At 44.4% G+C, this 19,723-nt stretch overlaps 1 protein-coding gene and 1 long non-coding RNA gene across 2 annotated transcripts; both read right to left on the reverse strand.

Annotated features, from left to right (window-relative positions):
* Positions 1–8,711: 8,711 nt before the first annotated feature.
* Positions 8,712–9,667, reverse strand: LOC111589990 (uncharacterized). Its single transcript, XR_002749069.2, has 2 exons — positions 9,045–9,667; positions 8,712–8,942 (listed from the first exon to the last, which is right to left on the reverse strand). It is a non-coding gene; the product is annotated as an uncharacterized lncRNA (long non-coding RNA).
* A 6,912-nt stretch (positions 9,668–16,579) lies between these two features.
* On the reverse strand, positions 16,580–17,820 carry LOC118473104 (uncharacterized). The gene is made up of 2 exons (XM_035961672.1): positions 17,001–17,820; positions 16,580–16,898 (listed from the first exon to the last, which is right to left on the reverse strand). The coding sequence occupies exons 1-2, from the start codon at positions 17,747–17,749 to the stop codon at positions 16,709–16,711; spliced, it is 939 nt and encodes a 312-aa protein (XP_035817565.1). The 5' UTR covers positions 17,750–17,820; the 3' UTR covers positions 16,580–16,708.
* Between the last annotated feature and the right edge of the window lie 1,903 nt (positions 17,821–19,723).

A 19,723-nucleotide genomic window follows, 5' to 3' on the forward strand; every position in this document is an offset into this window, starting at 1 on the left:
CCGACTGAAGGAGAATACCCACTGGGCCACATCTACATGCCGGTCACCTTTGGAACTCCGGAGAACTACATATCTGAGTTCCTGAGGTTCGAAGTGGCGAACTTTGATTGCGGGTACAACGCCATCATCGGGAGGCCTGGATTGGCGAAATTCATGGCCATTCCGCATTATACATACATGATATTGAAGATGCCAGGGCCGCAAGGGATCATATTTGTGCGCGCTGACGTCCAAGGCACCGCAGAATGTTTCCGAGTGGCCATTCAGGCGGCCCTCACCACCAATCCGTCGGCGACTTCTTCTGCGCAGGCGAACTCTAAGCCTGAGGAAGACCTCGCGGTACCCGCGAACGAGGCTCAAGCTGCGACCTCTATGCGGCCGAATGAAGAAACCAAAAGAGTCAACCTTGGGTTCACTGATGAACGCAAAACCGCCATCATCAGCTCCAGCCTGGATGACAAATAGGAAGGCGCGCTCGTCCAGTTCCTGCAAGATAACCGAGACGTATTCGCATGGCAACCTGCGGATATGCCGGGAGTCCCAAGAGAACTGGCCGAGCACAAATTAAAGGTCTACCCCCAGGCGAGGCCGATCCAGCAAAAGTTGCGTCGTTTCACGCCCGACAAGAGAGAAGCCATTCGCGCTGAGCTGGCTCGCTTGGTCGCGGCTGGATTTATTAGAGAGGTGTTACATCCCGAGTGGTTAGCCAACCCTGTTCTTGTACTCAAAAAGAATAAAGTGGATTGGCGCATGTGCATCGACTATACGGATCTCAACAAACACTGTCCAAAGGATCCCTTCGAGCTTCCTAGGATAGATTAGGTGGTAGATTCCACCGTTGGATGTTTTGTGCTGTCCTTCTTGGATTGCTACTCTGGGTATCATCAGATTAGCCTAGCGAAAGAAGACGAGGAAAAAACAGCGTTCATCACTCCATTCGGTGCTTTCTGCTATACCTCCATGTCGTTCGGCCTCAAAAACGCTGGAGCGACTTATCAGAGAGCTATTCAAACATGCTTAGCCGATCACTAGGGCAAGCGTGTGGAAGCTTATGTGGACGATGTGGTGATCAAAACAAAAATTCGGAAAATTTCATTGAAGATTTATAACTGGTTTTCAACAGTCTACGGCGATATCGATGGAAGCTTAATCCCAAAAAATGTGTTTTCGGGGTACCAGCAGGAAAGTTACTCGGGTTTATTGTCAGCCACCGGGGAATTGAAGCTAATCCAGAAAAGATCGAAGCTATCATGAGGATGGAGGCACCGCGATCACAGAAGAAAGTTCAAAGACTCACCGGATGTATGGCAGCCCTGAGCAGATTTATATCCAGGCTGGGAGAAAAAGGCTTACCATTTTATAAGTTACTCAAGAAGGTGGACAAGTTTCAGTGGACTTCAGAAGCACAGGAAGCCCTAGATGCATTGAAAAAGTTCTTGACGACACCACCAGTGCTGAAACCACCGCGTCGAGCCACGCCGACTCAACCAGCTGAAGATCTGCTGCTATATATCTCTTGCACGACTCACGTGGTGAGCACCGCGTTGGTAGTCGAGCGAGCAGAAGAAGGACATGCATACCCAGTACAACATCCTGTTTATTTCATCAGTGAAGTTCTGGGTCCCTCGAAGAAGAAATACCCTCAAGTTCAAAAGCTATTATATGCAGTACTTCTAACTGCACGCAAGCTCCGTCACTACTTCGACGACCACAAAGTCATAGTAGTCACTGGATTTCCGATAGGAGATATTCTTCATAACAAAGAAGTCATCGGGAGAATAGCCAAGTGGGCCTGCGAGCTGGGATCTCATGACATTGAATTTCGACATCGCACTGCCATTAAAACTCAAGCACTGGTTGACTTTGTATCAGAATGGACCGAACAACAAGTACCAGATAACCCAGAAACTGCAGAAGTATAGCGAATGTATTTTGATGGCTCGTTAAAGCTGCAGGGAGCAGGCGCAAGGATCCTCTTTACTGCACCTGGAGGCGAGCACCTCAGATATGCCCTACAGTTGTTATTTCCACCCTCTAACAATGCAGCAGAATATGAAGCTCTGATTCATGGACTGAACATTGCTATATCACTAGGCATCAAGAGACTGATGGTATATGGAGATTCTCTGGTAGTCATAAGTCAGATAAACAAAGAATGGGATTGTTCAAGCGATTCCATGGGAAAATACCGCACTGCCGTCCGGAAACTAGAAGACAAGTTTGAAGGTTTGGAATTTCACCATGTAGAGAGAGATCGAAACACGACAGCTGATGTATTGTCCAAGCTAGGATCCAGTCGAACTCAGGTCCCACCTGGAGTCTTTGTTCAAGAAATATCACACCCAAGCATCTCACTGGATCAGGCAGAAGAATGTAATACTTTGAGCCAACCAGAGTCAGAGTCTGATGACTGGAGGAGGCTGATCATCAAATATATAAAAAATGAGGAGGAGCCAGATGACAAGAATACAGCCGAGCGCATCGCAAGACAATCAGCTCACTATACACTCATTGGGGAAACACTATACAGAAGGGGTGCATCAGGAGTCCTCATGAAATGCATTCTCTCAGCTACTGGAAAGCAACTTCTGGATGAGGTCCATGCTGGGCAATGTGGAGTACACGCAGCATCCAGGACCCTAGTTGGGAAGGTCTTCAAGTCAGGTTTCTACTGGCCAACAGCGAAGAGTGTCGCAGCCGAGTTAGTCCAGAGGTGCGAAGCCTGCCAGTACCTGTCAAAACAGCAGCATCTACCAGCACAGCAGCTGCAGACTATACCCATAACTTGGTCGTTCGCGTGCTGGGGATTGGATATGATTGGACCTTTCAAGAAAGCTCAAGGAGGATACACTCATGTACTGGTGGCTATCGACAAATTCACTAAATGGATAGAGTTCAAACCCATTGCTTCTTTAACTTCAGCTAAGGCAGTGGAATTCATACAAGATATAATATTCAGGTTCGAGATACCGAATAGCATCATAACTGACCTAGGATCCAACTTCACCAGTTCATAATTCTTCGATTTCTGCGAGCAGAAGAGCATTCAGATCAAATATGCCTCGGTGGCGCACCAAAGAGCCAACATGCAAGTAGAAAGAGCCAACGTGATGATATTAGAAGCACTCAGAAATAAAGTCTTCGACAAGAATGAAAAGTTCGCAGGAAAATGGATCAGAGAGTTGCCATATGTAGTTTGGAGCCTGAGAACTCAACCCAGCCGAGCTCTGCATGGAAATACCCCCTTCTTTATGGTTTATGGTTCGGAGGCAGTGCTACCTGCCGATCTCAAGTTCGGGGCACCAAGGTTAATCTTTGATAACATAGCAGAAGCTGAAGCTACTAGGCTGGAAGATATTGACGTACTCGAAGAAGAGCGACTGAATACGATGATTCAATCAGCGCGATACCAGCAAACTCTGAGGTGCTATCATGATAAGGCCATACGACATCGATCCTTCACAGTGGGAGATCTCGTCCTCCGCCGAATTCTAACGGGGGAGGGACAGCATAAATTGTCACCTCTATGGGAAGGACCAATCATAGTAACAGAAGTCACTCGGCCGAGATCATATCGCCTCACTCAGATGGACGGAACAGAAACTGGGAACTCATGGAACATAGAACATCTCAGGAAGTTCTACCCGTAGCTACATCACGGAGGCTCTCGGAACGACGACGTATTCTGTAAATTGAGAAAAATATCATCAATAAAAAGGTTTCAAAGGCACTCGGATTGTTCACTGCCAATTGGCACGCATACTTAACTCGGGGTGACCACTATGCCCTACTAATGGAGCAATCGGCTTAAGTCGGTAATGACTTAAGGCGGTGCGACATGCTCACGCATACTTAACTCGGGGTGACCACTATGCCCTACTAACCGAGCAATCGGCTTAAGTCGGCAATGACTTAAGACGGTGCGACATGCTCACGCGTACTTAACTCGGGGTGACCACTATGCCCTACTAACGGAGCAATCGGCTTAAGTCGGCAATGACTTAAGGCGGTGCGACATGCTCACGCATACTTAACTCGGGGTGGCCACTATGCCCTACTAACAGAGCAATCGGCTTAAGTCGGCAATGACTTAAGGCGGTGCGACATGCTCACGCATACTTAACTCAGGGTGACCACTATGCCCTACTAACGGAGCAACCGGCTTAAGTCGGCAATGACTTAAGGCAGTGCGACATGCTCACGCATACTTAACTCGGGGTGACCACTATGCCCTACTAACAGAGCAATTGGCTTAAGTCGGCAATGACTTAAGGCGGTGCGACATGCTCACGCATACTTAACTCGGGGCGACCACTATGCCCTACTAGCGGAGCAGTCGGTTTAAATTGACGCTGATTTAAATTGGCACTGCACGCTTGGCACGTTCGCAATCACCCATCTTAGGGCAACTTCTGTGTGGCGGAACCGCCCGAATTATTCCAGCTTAAGTGCCCAAGTCGCACCCTTAAGGGCAGCAACACACTTAAACAGGAATAACCCGTCAGTCCCTCGGATCTAGTCCGATAAAGCCACTTATCCAGGATCGAATACCACTAGCTCACTCGAAGGTGAGGCACAGAGAAATACAATAAAACATAATACCACAAATTTAATAAGTATCATTAGTGATTACATTATTGGAGTTTCAGAAATAATAACCATAAATTTTAATGCAGCGGAAATAACTAACGGAGAAAACCGAGTAACATGGCGAAGCCTGGCCACGCTACTCCTCCTGGTCCTCTCCTGCGGAAGCAGTAACCCACTCGACCGTCTATCCCGGTGGTAGGGATGAAAGCCAAGTCACACCATCAACCAAAATCAAGGAGGTACCTGCAAAAATTGTGCCACAAGCAAGGCTGAGTATACTAATACTCAGCTAGACTTACCCGGTGTGAGGAGTCTACTCCTCTACCTCTAGACATGCAGCTGTTTGGCTGAGGGGTTTGGTTTGCCAAAAGCACTAGCTGAGTCTAAAATCAAGTTTTACCTTTTCAAGTTTTAGTATGCTCCTTTTTTAAACTAGGTGAGTACCTAGCTACTCATACATGGTATCGAACATTTTTACCAATCAACATCTTTTTGCCAGTCACCTCATTTCCACTTATTACTCAATGCAGTACAATGGATCAAGCAGTCTCATTAGCTGCGAGAAGCAGACGATTCGAATCGAGTTTTTATCCTTGCAAGGTAAACCTAAACACACGACGTGGCGAGGCACTCCGTCCCCACACACATCAACCGTCCCCATCGATTCCCTGGCAACAGATCAGGGCTCACCGCCTTGGCGTACAATGCCTCACTGACCCCGACTGCCGTCGTGCAGTGACCGCACTTGTACCCACCATAACCGGAATGGGAGACCACGTCTCAGGTCGCGTGAGGGGTAAAGTCTGCGGGCAGGTTCACTCAGGTACTAGGCTTACCGATTTACCATATTTCTCGGTATGTGTTTAGTACGTTCAAACGCTTGACACAGGTATCCGCACGTTAATCCTTATTCCAATTTTCATCTCGTAGACCACGCGTCCCCATGGACCCGTGTCCACAGACCATCATCATTCTGTTATCAAAGTGGATACAACCAATTCCTGACCTCGCACGAGTGCTAGAAAAATCACTCGACTTCTACCGAGATCCTAATTAGTAAAGCAGCTACTCGACCTAGCATACTAGTATCCATCTCAAAAAGGAAACCTGAGTTCATGCAACTAGGGTTTCAAACAACTCCTACACTTAAGTGCACAGTACAAGCCTACAAACATTAAGTGCAGTAAAATAGCATATATAACGGTTATGCATAAAACCGGGGCTTGCCTTTAATTTTTAACACTTAGATAGTGTTTGCTGGGGGAGGTACTCGCTTGGCGAGCATCTACTGGTCATGTCCACCATTCCTCAGGTCGTCCACCAACTGCATCTTGTGGTTGGCACCACATCACTGTCTCGATCATCATCTCTCGGTCCTAAATGAGATGCAAGATGCATATGTATGAATATAATGAAAGTAGCACAAGATACTTTAAGTACACGCTAGCGAATTAAACACTAAGTAGCGAGACATCATAAATAACCGTACACACTAGTGTTAGCTAACTACGCATCATCGAGCGCATAACAGTAACACCACTAAAAGAAGACAAACATTTTGTATATTTACGCAACGCAAATACGACCCCATAAGTACGAGCATCTATTTAACCTGCTACGGCTTTTCATTATTCTTCTGTTTATCACACAAAAGCATCCCAAGCACCAGTTCAATAGAGGAGGAATTCCTATCCACAATTAACTACTCAAGCAAACACAGCAATCATGGAACACATGTTATCCTAAGTTTAGACATTACAAGTCTATGTCTGCTAAGTGCTAACTAAGCATTTTTAGCCAACAGGTGAACAAAACAATCAAATGCGCAGTTGCAGATTTTTGGACAGCAATACAGCAGTTGCTTGTTTTAATCATAACTCTTCAATGGTTAGTCCAAAAATATCAAACTAGGACTTTTTGGAAAGCTTAAAAAGTGCTCTACAACTTTGGTATTGTCATCACAACCTGATTAAACACTTAGCAAGGTCGAATTGTGCAAACACAGCAGCTCTGTCCAGATTTGGACAGATTCAGACTTGCAGCTTCAAAAATTCACAACAAAAGATTCAGACATACAAACAAAGTGATCCTAGACTTTCTGGGAAGCTAATTAAATGTTCTACAAATTATTTATAAACATCCCTGGGTGGTTTAGCATGTATCAAGGGTAAAATATACTATGAAGGCTGTGCTGTCCAAAACTGGACAGATTCAGTCTTCACACTTCAAACACATGTAACTTAATCTTCAGATCACCAAAAATAGTGATCCAAGACTTTTTGGAAAGCTTGGGAAAAGTACTACATAACTTTTATAATCACCAAAAAGTGATTCCAGGTTTATTCAAATCAAACATTACAGTTTTTGAAATCTGTTCTGACAGAGGACAGAACACAGCAACCAGTTTGAAAAATTCATAACTCTTAAACTATCAGTCCTATGGTTATGAAGTTTTAACACAAGCAAGATCAGAAAAGCCTCTACAACTTTCTTATAATCGACAAGGACTGATTCTAACATTAACTTAAGCAAACAATGCAGCTTCTGAAATCTGTACAGAATTTGGACAGATTCAGTCACTGAATTTGTAAAAAGCACAACTCCTAAACGGTCAGACCTATGGCTGTCAAATTTTAACACCAGCAAGATAATAAAGTTATCTACCACTTTTCTATAGCACATATCTACAGAAAACACAATTTAGTTCATCAAACATACAGCACACCGAAAACAGTACGTGCAGCCCAAAACAGCAATCAATACATTTCAGCTTCTATACAATTCAAGAATTGTCGCGTTCTAGAGACTTGAATTATTGTAACACTTTGACATTTGTTAGAGTTAAAATAACCAAGTGAGAACTAACAAGTGGACTTACAAATTTTTATCCGTGTCATTATGAGCACTAGAAGTACTATATTTAATTAACAACGCATTCTCCCGATAATCGATATCGAAGTGTTGTTCACACAATAATTTATAGTTTAACTTATACTTCACATGAGCACTAATACTTTTCATTCGCGACCATAAACATACACATTTAGACTACAATAAGCAAATCATCGTGACTACGAGCTTAACCAAGTCATCTATTAATTCGGCTAACTAGCGCAACAACATAGGCCGCTATAAATCCTACCCGTCGACTTGCCTCTTATTATCGCAATCCGAGACAACACATATATAACAATTACTCAACGAAATCGACTCCTATTTAACATGAGTCGGCTAATTACAGTAGAAGACTTAGCGACCCATTTTAGACATCGTAACTCAAAAACATGGGTTGGAGTCGATTAATCAGTGTTTCTTAACCATTTCTCAACTTAAGCTGGACAACACACAAGTCACTTAAAACATCATGTTTTAGGAGGCCTAACATAGAGGCATTAACGCATGACATAAAACTCCATAAGACTTACAGTTGCGACTGAAGGACCTAAAGCACTTATGTGCACATCTTATCGGATTGTTCCTCTCTTTTTAATAAGGACTGACTTATGAACGCTACTCGCTTCCAATAATCATTAGGCTGCGATAACGCTCATATAAGACCTCTAACCGATCAACAAGACATTTATTTATCCAAAGGGAATGGAATGCAATAATTGATCAAGCAAGGCATCGATCCGTCATACAATAGAAAGCATGACGACACCGATGGACTTTTACTAGACTCATCATGCGCATAACCTTGTCTCGCATACAACCATACGGTGGCGTGCACTCGAGACATTTCAATCAATGTGGCGCGACCATTAATATATGAACTCTGACACTCGTGTCTTAACGATACATCCTCTACGCAAACTAACATTCTCTAAACTACTCGTCACATCAATAAATATATCCCCTATATATTCATGAATTCCATCACATTGCATAAAACAATTATACTTTTCGCATAACCACCTATCGATGCATTTCCCAAAACAAAATCCGCATTTGTAACTTAGTTTTCGCATTAAACAACGCATCGCATATTTTCCGATCAAAATAAAAATACCCGAGTTCTTCTCTACTTCATTTTCTTTCGCCGCGAACTTTAATCCATACCAATACAATTTTTAAACATGCACCACATCGACCAAAACATAATTAGACAACTACAAATCGCATACCTCAAATAACCTCTTGTTCTCCAATCGCAAACGCGATTCTACCAATGCGCATAACCGAAACATTTTACACACATATAAACATGCAGGCACATCATCGACCGAATACGTAAGTAAAATAAATCGCAATCATACAAGGCGAACAACCTGGCCGACTCGTGCCGCGCATGCATGCCATTAGTTTGGGCTCTTTGCCGACGAGCGATGCGCAAGGCGTGACGTCGACAAGGGCTGCGATTAAACGACATACACAATCATTACACAATTTATTATGTGATTTATTGATACGGCCTTTTAATCGAACACAAAAAGTGTAGGACAACGGGGTCTCACCACGGGTTCCCACGATGGCACGTCGGCGCTGCGCAGATTCGGCGAAGCGAGACGCGGAGACAGTCAAACCGCGCAGATCGACGATGTAGCGTGGGGTTGTCCAACACCCACGCGACGCCTTGGGTCGGGACTGCGCAGCCCCATGTCGGCGTACAGAAATCCGGAGCTTGCTGCTGGGAAGAGGGAGCCGAGCAGAGGGTCACTTGCAGGGGATTGGAGGCTGGGGAGAAAGAGCTACTGCTGCAATTTCTGGGCGCCGGCAAGGGGAAGCTGCAGGGGGGTGGCGCCCATGGGAAGAGGCTCTCTGCTGGAAAAAAATTCTGGGCGTCACGGCTGGGAGCAGGGGGCTCGGCCTCCATGGGGAAGAAGGCCCCTGCGCTGGCTGTCTTGGGAGGGTGAGAGGAGGCTGAGAGAAGATGTAGCAGGGAGTGGGGGCGCCATGAGGAGGAGCTTCGGCGGCTCTGAAAAATGAAGCTCGCGCCATGGAGAGGAGGGTCGAGCTGCTGCAATCCATGGAAGAAGAAGGGGCGCTGGGGAGGGAGAGCAGAGGCGCCGCTGGGGAAGAAGGCCCCCTGCTGCAGCCGCTCGCCAAAGGAGGAGCAGGGAGCACGGCGGCCACCATGGCTGGGATGTGGAGCAGAGCGAGGCGTCGGCGTGCCTACTGCAGTGGAGAAGCTGGAAGGGGCACCGGCTTCATCCACGGAAGGGCGGCGCTGCTCGACAAGGAAGCTTGGGAAGGGGGACACCATGGCTGCTGGCCCAGCTTCCTGCGCGCTGGCAGCTGCTGTCGTGGAGCAGGGAGGAAGAAGCTGGCGGCTGAAAATTTTTGAGGGGTGGGAATGGAAAATTGCCAAGGGCAAGGGGAGAGAGCTCCTATTTATAGACATGGGCTAGGGTTAGGGTTAGGGTTTCTTAGTGGGCCTAATGGGCTGGAATGGGCTTGGCCCAAAACGAAATCGGGCTGGGTTAAATTATTTCCGGAATAAAAATGCTTCTGCGAAATCCGTTTCTACGGAGAACAGAGCGAATTAGAATTTCGGCGAACGGATGATTGAGCGATTAATTCGGTCGAGAGTCAAATTTTGATTTCGCTCGAAAATAATTACCTATGCGTGATTCGAAAATAAATCGCCCTGAGATTCGATCGGCTTTGGATTTTTAGTCGAAGAAGGCGAATCGTGATATTTTAAAATTGCTGTCGATACGGGGTTTTGAGTTCGGTTCGTCCATGAGATATTTAGCCGAGTCAGATAAAATTGATTTGATGACGACATATTGAGCATTCTGTTTGAGAGTGCGGACTCGGATTAAAATAGTCAGACATCGATCGAAGTTCGAGAAATTAGACTAGGGCTCAGATCAAATAACAGTCGTCGAGAGTTTGATTAAATGAGCTTCCGATAAGATTTATAAATCGAGATTGAATATCGAGTTTGCATTCGTTTCGAGAGAAAAGTTTTAACACGCTCCGAAATGGGTTGTTTCTCGCGATCGATTAACTCTGAATTCGATGAACTTCCAAGAGAAAGCCTGATAAACAGAGATAGGCACGATCGAGAAATAGAAATTTTTACTGAGCATTCAAGATTAGGATAATTCTCCCGACGTAACATGAATCTGACACCTGGGGTGTCACAGCCTCCCCCCCTTAAAAAGAATCTCGTCCCGAGATTCGAATGAGGATATTTAAGGGTGGAGAAGCATGTAACTCCCAGGCTGGAGATAGCTGCAAATTCATGAGATGGGATCTGACAAGATACTGAAAATAGATTTGGGTAGAATATCGCGACATCTCGAGACAAAATGCAGCGATCATTCTGAGAGAGTGTCCACAAAAGATAGCACATCAGCATAGTCTCGTAATGGATCACAACTATTAACCACGATACCAGCGCGTGCCGAGCAGCTCAACCATGTGTGCACCATAGTAGGCTCTCGGTCTCGTCGCGGCACCATTAGTCGTTAGTCATAATACCATTACCAAACGCAACCAACGATAAATCCACGTGACATAAATAGATGGAGCTCATGAGAGTATGGCTCAAAAATAAGAATGTGATCGGAGTTGAAGCAAAGATTATTGGCAAAAAAGCATCACATGAGAATTTTCTTCAAATCTGAGAATTATTTTATGATCATCACGGGGATTATCAGATCAGATATTAGCACGAGGTTTGATATGAGGATGAACCGACCATGAGATCAAAATAGATTGTTGAGCTTTTAGAGACATGAGAGAACCAAGGACAACAATGAAATCCATTGAACTAAATGGATACACTGATTAGAGATAAGTTGATAAAACAAGTGTCATGATCCTTGAAGAAGGGGGTATGAGAATGACCAGAAATGAGAGATTTAGGCAAGATCAACACCCGATACATGAGAACAGGTTATAGCAGATAACCAGATAACGGGACGGGGTCAATAAGGGATCCGGAGATTCGGATGATAAAGCCACAACATGATTCACAAGGAAAATGATTACCAGATTCGGACAAAGGAGAGGTAGGCAAACAGGATCAGCTAGGATGATCAACAGAAATGCTATGAAGTTTTAGGGGCAAGGATTTATGAGAAGAAACATGGCCTTGATAGGGTTTGCGCAACTAGACACCAAACAACAATTTTTTTTTTGACGTAACCAGTGCACAATGAGACTTGGGTTGGTCTAGCGGTCAAGTTGTGGTGGTCTATAAGTTGTGCAACTGTAAATTCAAGGGTAAAACACTCAAGGGTCAGAAAATACCAACATAAGCATGTGATTTGATTTTTAAGGGTTTCACTTGCTAACCACTAGGTTGTTTAAAGTGGGGGTATTTTATGGGCAAAACAAGCAACATTTTTTTGGCAAAAAGGGTTAAATAATTGCAATACCACCTAGATAGCAAGACAAGAGAAGCACATAACACAACCTAGTCAAGACTATCATGACACATATGATAAGACATTTTTTTGCAGTTCATAGCAATACAGCACATTATTCACAATTTCTTACTAATTGGAATAAAGGTGAGAGAAGCATGTTGGTGCACAAGAGACAATGATGCGACAGTCATGATGCATGCTCATTCTAGTCGTCTTCTCAGACCTAACTAATTTTTCGGGTGCTTGCTACAGCATCCTTATTAATAGTAGTAATAGCCTTTATGGCCTAAATAACTAGCCACCTAGCTACCCATCTATTTCCTAAGGCTTCACGTCCTAAGTCTAACTTATCGTCCTGACGATCTATCCAACATTGGTTTCTAGCAAGTTTTACTTTTAGAAAAGGTTGGTAATCATGACTTATTGACTTCTCTGTAATGGTATTCGCTCCGATACCAGCTGTAGCGGAACCGCCCGAATTATTCCAGCTTAAGTGCCCAAGTCGCACCCTTAAGGGCAGCAACACACTTAAACAGGAATAACCCGTCAGTCCCTCGGATCTAGTCCGATAAAGCCACTTATCCAGGATCGAATACCACTAGCTCACTCGAAGGTGAGGCACAGAGAAATACAATAAAACATAATACCACAAATTTAATAAGTATCATTAGTGATTACATTATCGGAGTTTCAGAAATAATAACCATAAATTTTAATGCAGCGGAAATAACTAACGGAGAAAACCGAGTAACATGGCGAAGCCTGGCCACGCTACTCCTCCTGGTCCTCTCCTGCGGAAGCAGTAACCCACTCGACCGTCTATCCCGGTGGTAGGGATGAAAGCCAAGTCACACCATCAACCAAAATCAAGGAGGTACCTGCAAAAATTGTGCCACAAGCAAGGCTGAGTATACTAATACTCAGCTAGACTTACCCGGTGTGAGGAGTCTACTCCTCTACCTCTAGACATGCAGCTGTTTGGCTGAGGGGTTTGGTTTGCCAAAAGCACTAGCTGAGTCTAAAATCAAGTTTTAGCTTTTCAAGTTTTAGTATGCTCCTTTTTTAAACTAGGTGAGTACCTAGCTACTCATACATGGTATCGAACATTTTTACCAATCAACATATTTTTGCCAGTCACCTCATTTCCACTTATTACTCAATGCAGTACAATGGATCAAGCAGTCTCATTAGCTGCGAGAAGCAGACGATTCGAATCGAGTTTTTATCCTTGCAAGGTAAACCTAAACACACGACGTGGCGAGGCACTCCGTCCCCACACACATCAACCGTCCCCATCGATTCCCTGGCAACAGATCAGGGCTCACCGCCTTGGCGTACAATGCCTCACTGACCCCGACTGCCGTCGTGCAGTGACCGCACTTGTACCCACCATAACCGGAATGGGAGACCACGTCTCAGGTCGCGTGAGGGGTAAAGTCTGCGGGCAGGTTCACTCAGGTACTAGGCTTACCGATTTACCATATTTCTCGGTATGTGTTTAGTACGTTCAAACGCTTGACACAGGTATCCGCACGTTAATCCTTATTCCAATTTTCATCTCGTAGACCACGCGTCCCTATGGACCCGTGTCCACAGACCATCATCATTCTGTTATCAAAGTGGATACAACCAATTCCTGACCTCGCGCGAGTGCTAGAAAAATCACTCGACTTCTACCGAGATCCTAATTAGTAAAGCAGCTACTCGACCTAGCATACTAGTATCCATCTCAAAAAGGAAACCTGAGTTCATGCAACTAGGGTTTCAAACAACTCCTACACTTAAGTGCACAGTACAAGCCTACAAACATTAAGTGCAGTAAAATAGCATATATAACGGTTATGCATAAAACCGGGGCTTGCCTTTAATTTTTAACACTTAGATAGTGTTTGCTGGGGGAGGTACTCGCTTGGCGAGCATCTACTGGTCATGTCCACCATTCCTCAGGTCGTCCACCAACTGCATCTTGTGGTTGGCACCACATCACTGTCTCGATCATCATCTCTCGGTCCTAAATGAGATGCAAGATGCATATGTATGAATATAATGAAAGTAGCACAAGATACTTTAAGTACACGCTAGCGAATTAAACACTAAGTAGCGAGACATCATAAATAACCGTACACACTAGTGTTAGCTAACTACGCATCATCGAGCGCATAACAGTAACACCACTAAAAGAAGACAAACATTTTGTATATTTACGCAACGCAAATACGACCCCATAAGTACGAGCATCTATTTAACCTGCTACGGCTTTTCATTATTCTTCTGTTTATCACACAAAAGCATCCCAAGCACCAGTTCAATAGAGGAGGAATTCCTATCCACAATTAACTACTCAAGCAAACACAGCAACCATGGAACATATGTTATCCTAAGTTTAGACATTACAAGTCTATGTCTGCTAAGTGCTAACTAAGCATTTTTAGCCAAAAGGTGAACAAAACAATCAAATGCGCAGTTGCAGATTTTTGGACAGCAATACAGCAGTTGCTTGTTTTAATCATAACTCTTCAATGGTTAGTCCAAAAATATCAAACTAGGACTTTTTGGAAAGCTTAAAAAGTGCTCTACAACTTTGGTATTGTCATCACAACCTGATTAAACACTTAGCAAGGTCGAATTGTGCAAACACAGCAGCTCTGTCCAGATTTGGACAGATTCAGACTTGCAGCTTCAAAAATTCACAACAAAAGATTCAGACATACAAACAAAGTGATCCTAGACTTTCTGGGAAGCTAATTAAATGTTCTACAAATTATTTATAAACATCCCTGGGTGGTTTAGCATGTATCAAGGGTAAAATATACTATGAAGGCTGTGCTGTCCAAAACTGGACAGATTCAGTCTTCACACTTCAAACACATGTAACTTAATCTTCAGATCACCAAAAATAGTGATCCAAGACTTTTTGGAAAGCTTGGGAAAAGTACTACATAACTTTTATAATCACCAAAAAGTGATTCCAGGTTTATTCAAATCAAACATTACAGTTTTTGAAATCTGTTCTGACAGAGGACAGAACACAGCAACCAGTTTGAAAAATTCATAACTCTTAAACTATCAGTCCTATGGTTATGAAGTTTTAACACAAGCAAGATCAGAAAAGCCTCTACAACTTTCTTATAATCGATAAGGACTGATTCTAACATTAACTTAAGCAAACAATGCAGCTTCTGAAATCTGTACAGAATTTGGACAGATTCAGTCACTGAATTTGTAAAAAGCACAACTCCTAAACGGTCAGACCTATGGCTGTCAAATTTTAACACCAGCAAGATAATAAAGTTATCTACCACTTTTCTATAGCACATATCTACAGAAAACACAATTTAGTTCATCAAACATACAGCACACCGAAAACAGTACGTGCAGCCCAAAACAGCAATCAATACATTTCAGCTTCTATACAATTCAAGAATTGTCGCGTTCTAGAGACTTGAATTATTGTAACACTTTGACATTTGTTAGAGTTAAAATAACCAAGTGAGAACTAACAAGTGGACTTACAAATTTTTATCCGTGTCATTATGAGCACTAGAAGTACTATATTTAATTAACAACGCATTCTCCCGATAATCGATATCGAAGTGTTGTTCACACAATAATTTATAGTTTAACTTATACTTCACATGAGCACTAATACTTTTCATTCGCGACCATAAAATACACATTTAGACTACAATAAGCAAATCATCGTGACTACGAGCTTAACCAAGTCATCTATTAATTCGGCTAACTAGCGCAACAACATAGGCCGCTATAAATCCTACCCGTCGACTTGCCTCTTATTATCGCAATCCGAGACAACACATATATAACAATTACTCAACGAAATCGACTCCTATTTAACATGAGTCGGATAATTGCAGTAGAAGACTTAGCGACCCATTTTAGACATCGTAACTCAAAAACATGGGTTGGAGCCGATTAATCAGTGTTTCTTAACCATTTCTCAACTTAAGCTGGACAACACACAAGTCACTTAAAACATCATGTTTTAGGAGGCCTAACATAGAGGCATTAACGCATGACATAAAACTCCATAAGACTTACAGTTGCGACTGAAGGACCTAAAGCACTTATGTGCACATCTTATCGGATTGTTCCTCTCTTTTTAATAAGGACTGACTTATGAACGCTACTCGCTTCCAATAATCATTAGGCTGCGATAACGCTCATATAAGACCTCTAACCGATCAACAAGACATTTATTTATCCAAAGGGAATGGAATGCAATAATTGATCAAGCAAGGCATCGATCCGTCATACAATAGAAAGCATGACGACACCGATGGACTTTTACTAGACTCATCATGCGCATAACCTTGTCTCGCATACAACCATACGGTGGCGTGCACTCGAGACATTTCAATCAATGTGGCGCGACCATTAATATATGAACTCTGACACTCGTGTCTTAACGATACATCCTCTACGCAAACTAACATTCTCTAAACTACTCGTCACATCAATAAATATATCCCCTATATATTCATGAATTCCATCACATTGCATAAAACAATTATACTTTTCGCATAACCACCTATCGATGCATTTCCCAAAACAAAATCCGCATTTGTAACTTAGTTTTCGCATTAAACAACGCATCGCATATTTTCCGATCAAAATAAAAATACCCGAGTTCTTCTCTACTTCATTTTCTTTCGCCGCGAACTTTAATCCATACCAATACAATTTTTAAACATGCACCACATCGACCAAAACATAATTAGACAACTACAAATCGCATACCTCAAATAACCTCTTGTTCTCCAATCGCAAACGCGATTCTACCAATCCGCATAACCGAAACATTTTACACACATATAAACATGCAGGCACATCATCGACCGAATACGTAAGTAAAATAAATCGCAATCATACAAGGCGAACAACCTGGCCGACTCGTGCCGCGCATGCATGCCATTAGTTTGGGCTCTTTGCCGACGAGCGATGCGCAAGGCGTGACGTCGACAAGGGCTGCGATTAAACGACATACACAATCATTACACAATTTATTATGTGATTTATTGATGCGGCCTTTTAATCGAACACAAAAAGTGTAGGACAACGGGGTCTCACCACGGGTTCCCACGATGGCATGTCGGCGCTGCGCAGATTCGGCGAAGCGAGACGCGGAGACAGTCAAACCGCGCAGATCGACGACGTAGCGTGGGGCTGTCCAACACCCACGCGACGCCTTGGGTCGGGACTGCGCAGCCCCATGTCGGCGTACAGAAATCCGGAGCTTGCTGCTGGGAAGAGGGAGCCGAGCAGAGGGTCACTTGCAGGGGATTGGAGGCTGGGGAGAAAGAGCTACTGCTGCAATTTCTGGGCGCCGGCAAGGGGAAGCTGCAGGGGGGTGGCGCCCATGGGAAGAGGCTCTCTGCTGGAAAAAAATTCTGGGCGTCACGGCTGGGAGCAGGGGGCTCGGCCTCCATGGGGAAGAAGGCCCCTGCGCTGGCTGTCTTGGGAGGGTGAGAGGAGGCTGAGAGAAGTTGTAGCAGGGAGTGGGGGCGCCATGAGGAGGAGCTTCGGCGGCTCTGAAAAATGAAGCTCGCGCCATGGAGAGGAGGGTCGAGCTGCTGCAATCCATGGAAGAAGAAGGGGCGCTGGGGAGGGAGAGCAGAGGCGCCGCTGGGGAAGAAGGCCCCCTGCTGCAGCCGCTCGCCAAAGGAGGAGCAGGGAGCACGGCGGCCACCATGGCTGGGATGTGGAGCAGAGCGAGGCGTCGGCGTGCCTACTGCAGTGGAGAAGCTGGAAGGGGCACCGGCTTCATCCACGGAAGGGCGGCGCTGCTCGGCAAGGAAGCTTGGGAAGGGGGACGCCATGGCTGCTGGCCCAGCTTCCTGCGCGCTGGCAGCTGCTGTCGTGGAGCAGGGAGGAAGAAGCTGGCGGCTGAAAATTTTTGAGGGGTGGGAATGGAAAATTGCCAAGGGCAAGGGGAGAGAGCTCCTATTTATAGACATGGGCTAGGGTTAGGGTTTCTTAGTGGGCCTAATGGGCTGGAATGGGCTTGGCCCAAAACGAAATCGGGCTGGGTTAAATTATTTCCGGAATAAAAATGCTTCTGCGAAATCCGTTTCTACGGAGAACAGAGCGAATTAGAATTTCGGCGAACGGATGATTGAGCGATTAATTCGGTCGAGAGTCAAATTTTGATTTCGCTCGAAAAGAATTACATATGCGTGATTCGAAAATAAATCGCCCTGAGATTCGATCGGCTTTGGATTTTTAGTCGAAGAAGGCGAATCGTGATATTTTAAAATTGCTGTCGATACGGGGTTTTGAGTTCGGTTCGTCCATGAGATATTTAGCCGAGTCAGATAAAATTGATTTGATGACGACATATTGAGCATTCTGTTTGAGAGTACGGACTCGGATTAAAATAGTCAGACATCGATCGAAGTTCGAGAAATTAGACTAGGGCTCAGATCAAATAACAGTCGTCGAGAGTTTGATTAAATGAGCTTCTGATAAGATTTATAAATCGAGATTGAATATCGAGTTTGCATTCGTTTCGAGAGAAAAGTTTTAACACGCTCCGAAATGGGTTGTTTCTCGCGATCGATTAACTCTGAATTCGATGAACTTCCAAGAGAAAGCCTGATAAACAGAGATAGGCACGATCGAGAAATAGAAATTTTTACTGAGCATTCAAGATTAGGATAATTCTCCCGACGTAACATGAATCTGACACCTGGGGTGTCACATTCTGTGCCCCATGATGAAATTTCAAAACCATCACACTGCATTTACTTCTACAAATGTAGATACTGTTGAATTCTAAACAATAGGAAAAACAATAGTAGCATTCAGTACTAAAAGGTGTCCTCTAACAAAACATCCAAGCACGTTAACCACACGTTCAAAGCATGCAATGTTTTTCTATTTGGCAATATTCTTCTCAGGAGCAACCGACGAAGAGGGGCGACTTGTGGAATCAGGAGCAGCGTTCACATCAGCCCTTATGTCGTCAGGAACAACCACACCAGGTCTCCTCATCAGGATCCGCCCCGCGCGAATAGCTTTATCCATAGCTTTATCGCGCTGGGCCCTCAGAGTAGCAGAGGTCTCTTCAGCAACCTTTACAGCCAACCGAGCGGTTTCTAGCTCCTGGGCGACGGATTTCTTGGAAGCACGCAGATCCTTAATGACAACATCTTTGGTCGACACCAACTGCCTGAGGCGAATCACATCATCCAAGGATTCTTGTAGCTTATAACGATGATTGTCTAACTCCTCCCTGGTGAAGCGATGACTCCTCTCCAAGATGGTCAACGAATTGCTGGCGTCACGGTATAGCTTGTCAAGGTTGTCACGAGAAGTAACGAGGGCACGTTTTTCCTCCTACAGACAAGAATCAGTTTCTTCAAACGTCAAGCAAGCAATAAGAACACAGCAAACAAAGCCAAGATTTACAGGTCACCTTTTCAGAGTTGAGCTGAGCGCGGAGAGTAGAGTTCAGCGTGTTAGCATCATTCAGAGAAGCAGAAACCCGGGCCAGTTCAGTCTGACCTTGAGAATAGTTTTCTTCAAGATCAGAGCACCGCCGGGCCAGTTCAGCTTGACCTTGAGAATGTTTTTCTTCAAGATCAGAATACTGTCGAGCCATATCTGTCAAGAAACAGTCAAGCAAAGGTGTTAAAGTAAGAAGCAGTTTAATCAGGTAGCCAAAAAGAAGCAAAAAGAGCACTGACCGGCATTTGCCGCCTCTAAGTCAGATACACGCCGCTGAAGCAGCACTGGATTCCAACGCGCCAGAGACAAAGCTCCTTCTGGGACAGAAGCACCCTGCAACTTCA

This window comes from Zea mays, chromosome 8 (assembly GCF_902167145.1).
Source record: "Zea mays cultivar B73 chromosome 8, Zm-B73-REFERENCE-NAM-5.0, whole genome shotgun sequence".
Taxonomy (NCBI): Eukaryota; Viridiplantae; Streptophyta; class Magnoliopsida; order Poales; family Poaceae; genus Zea; species Zea mays.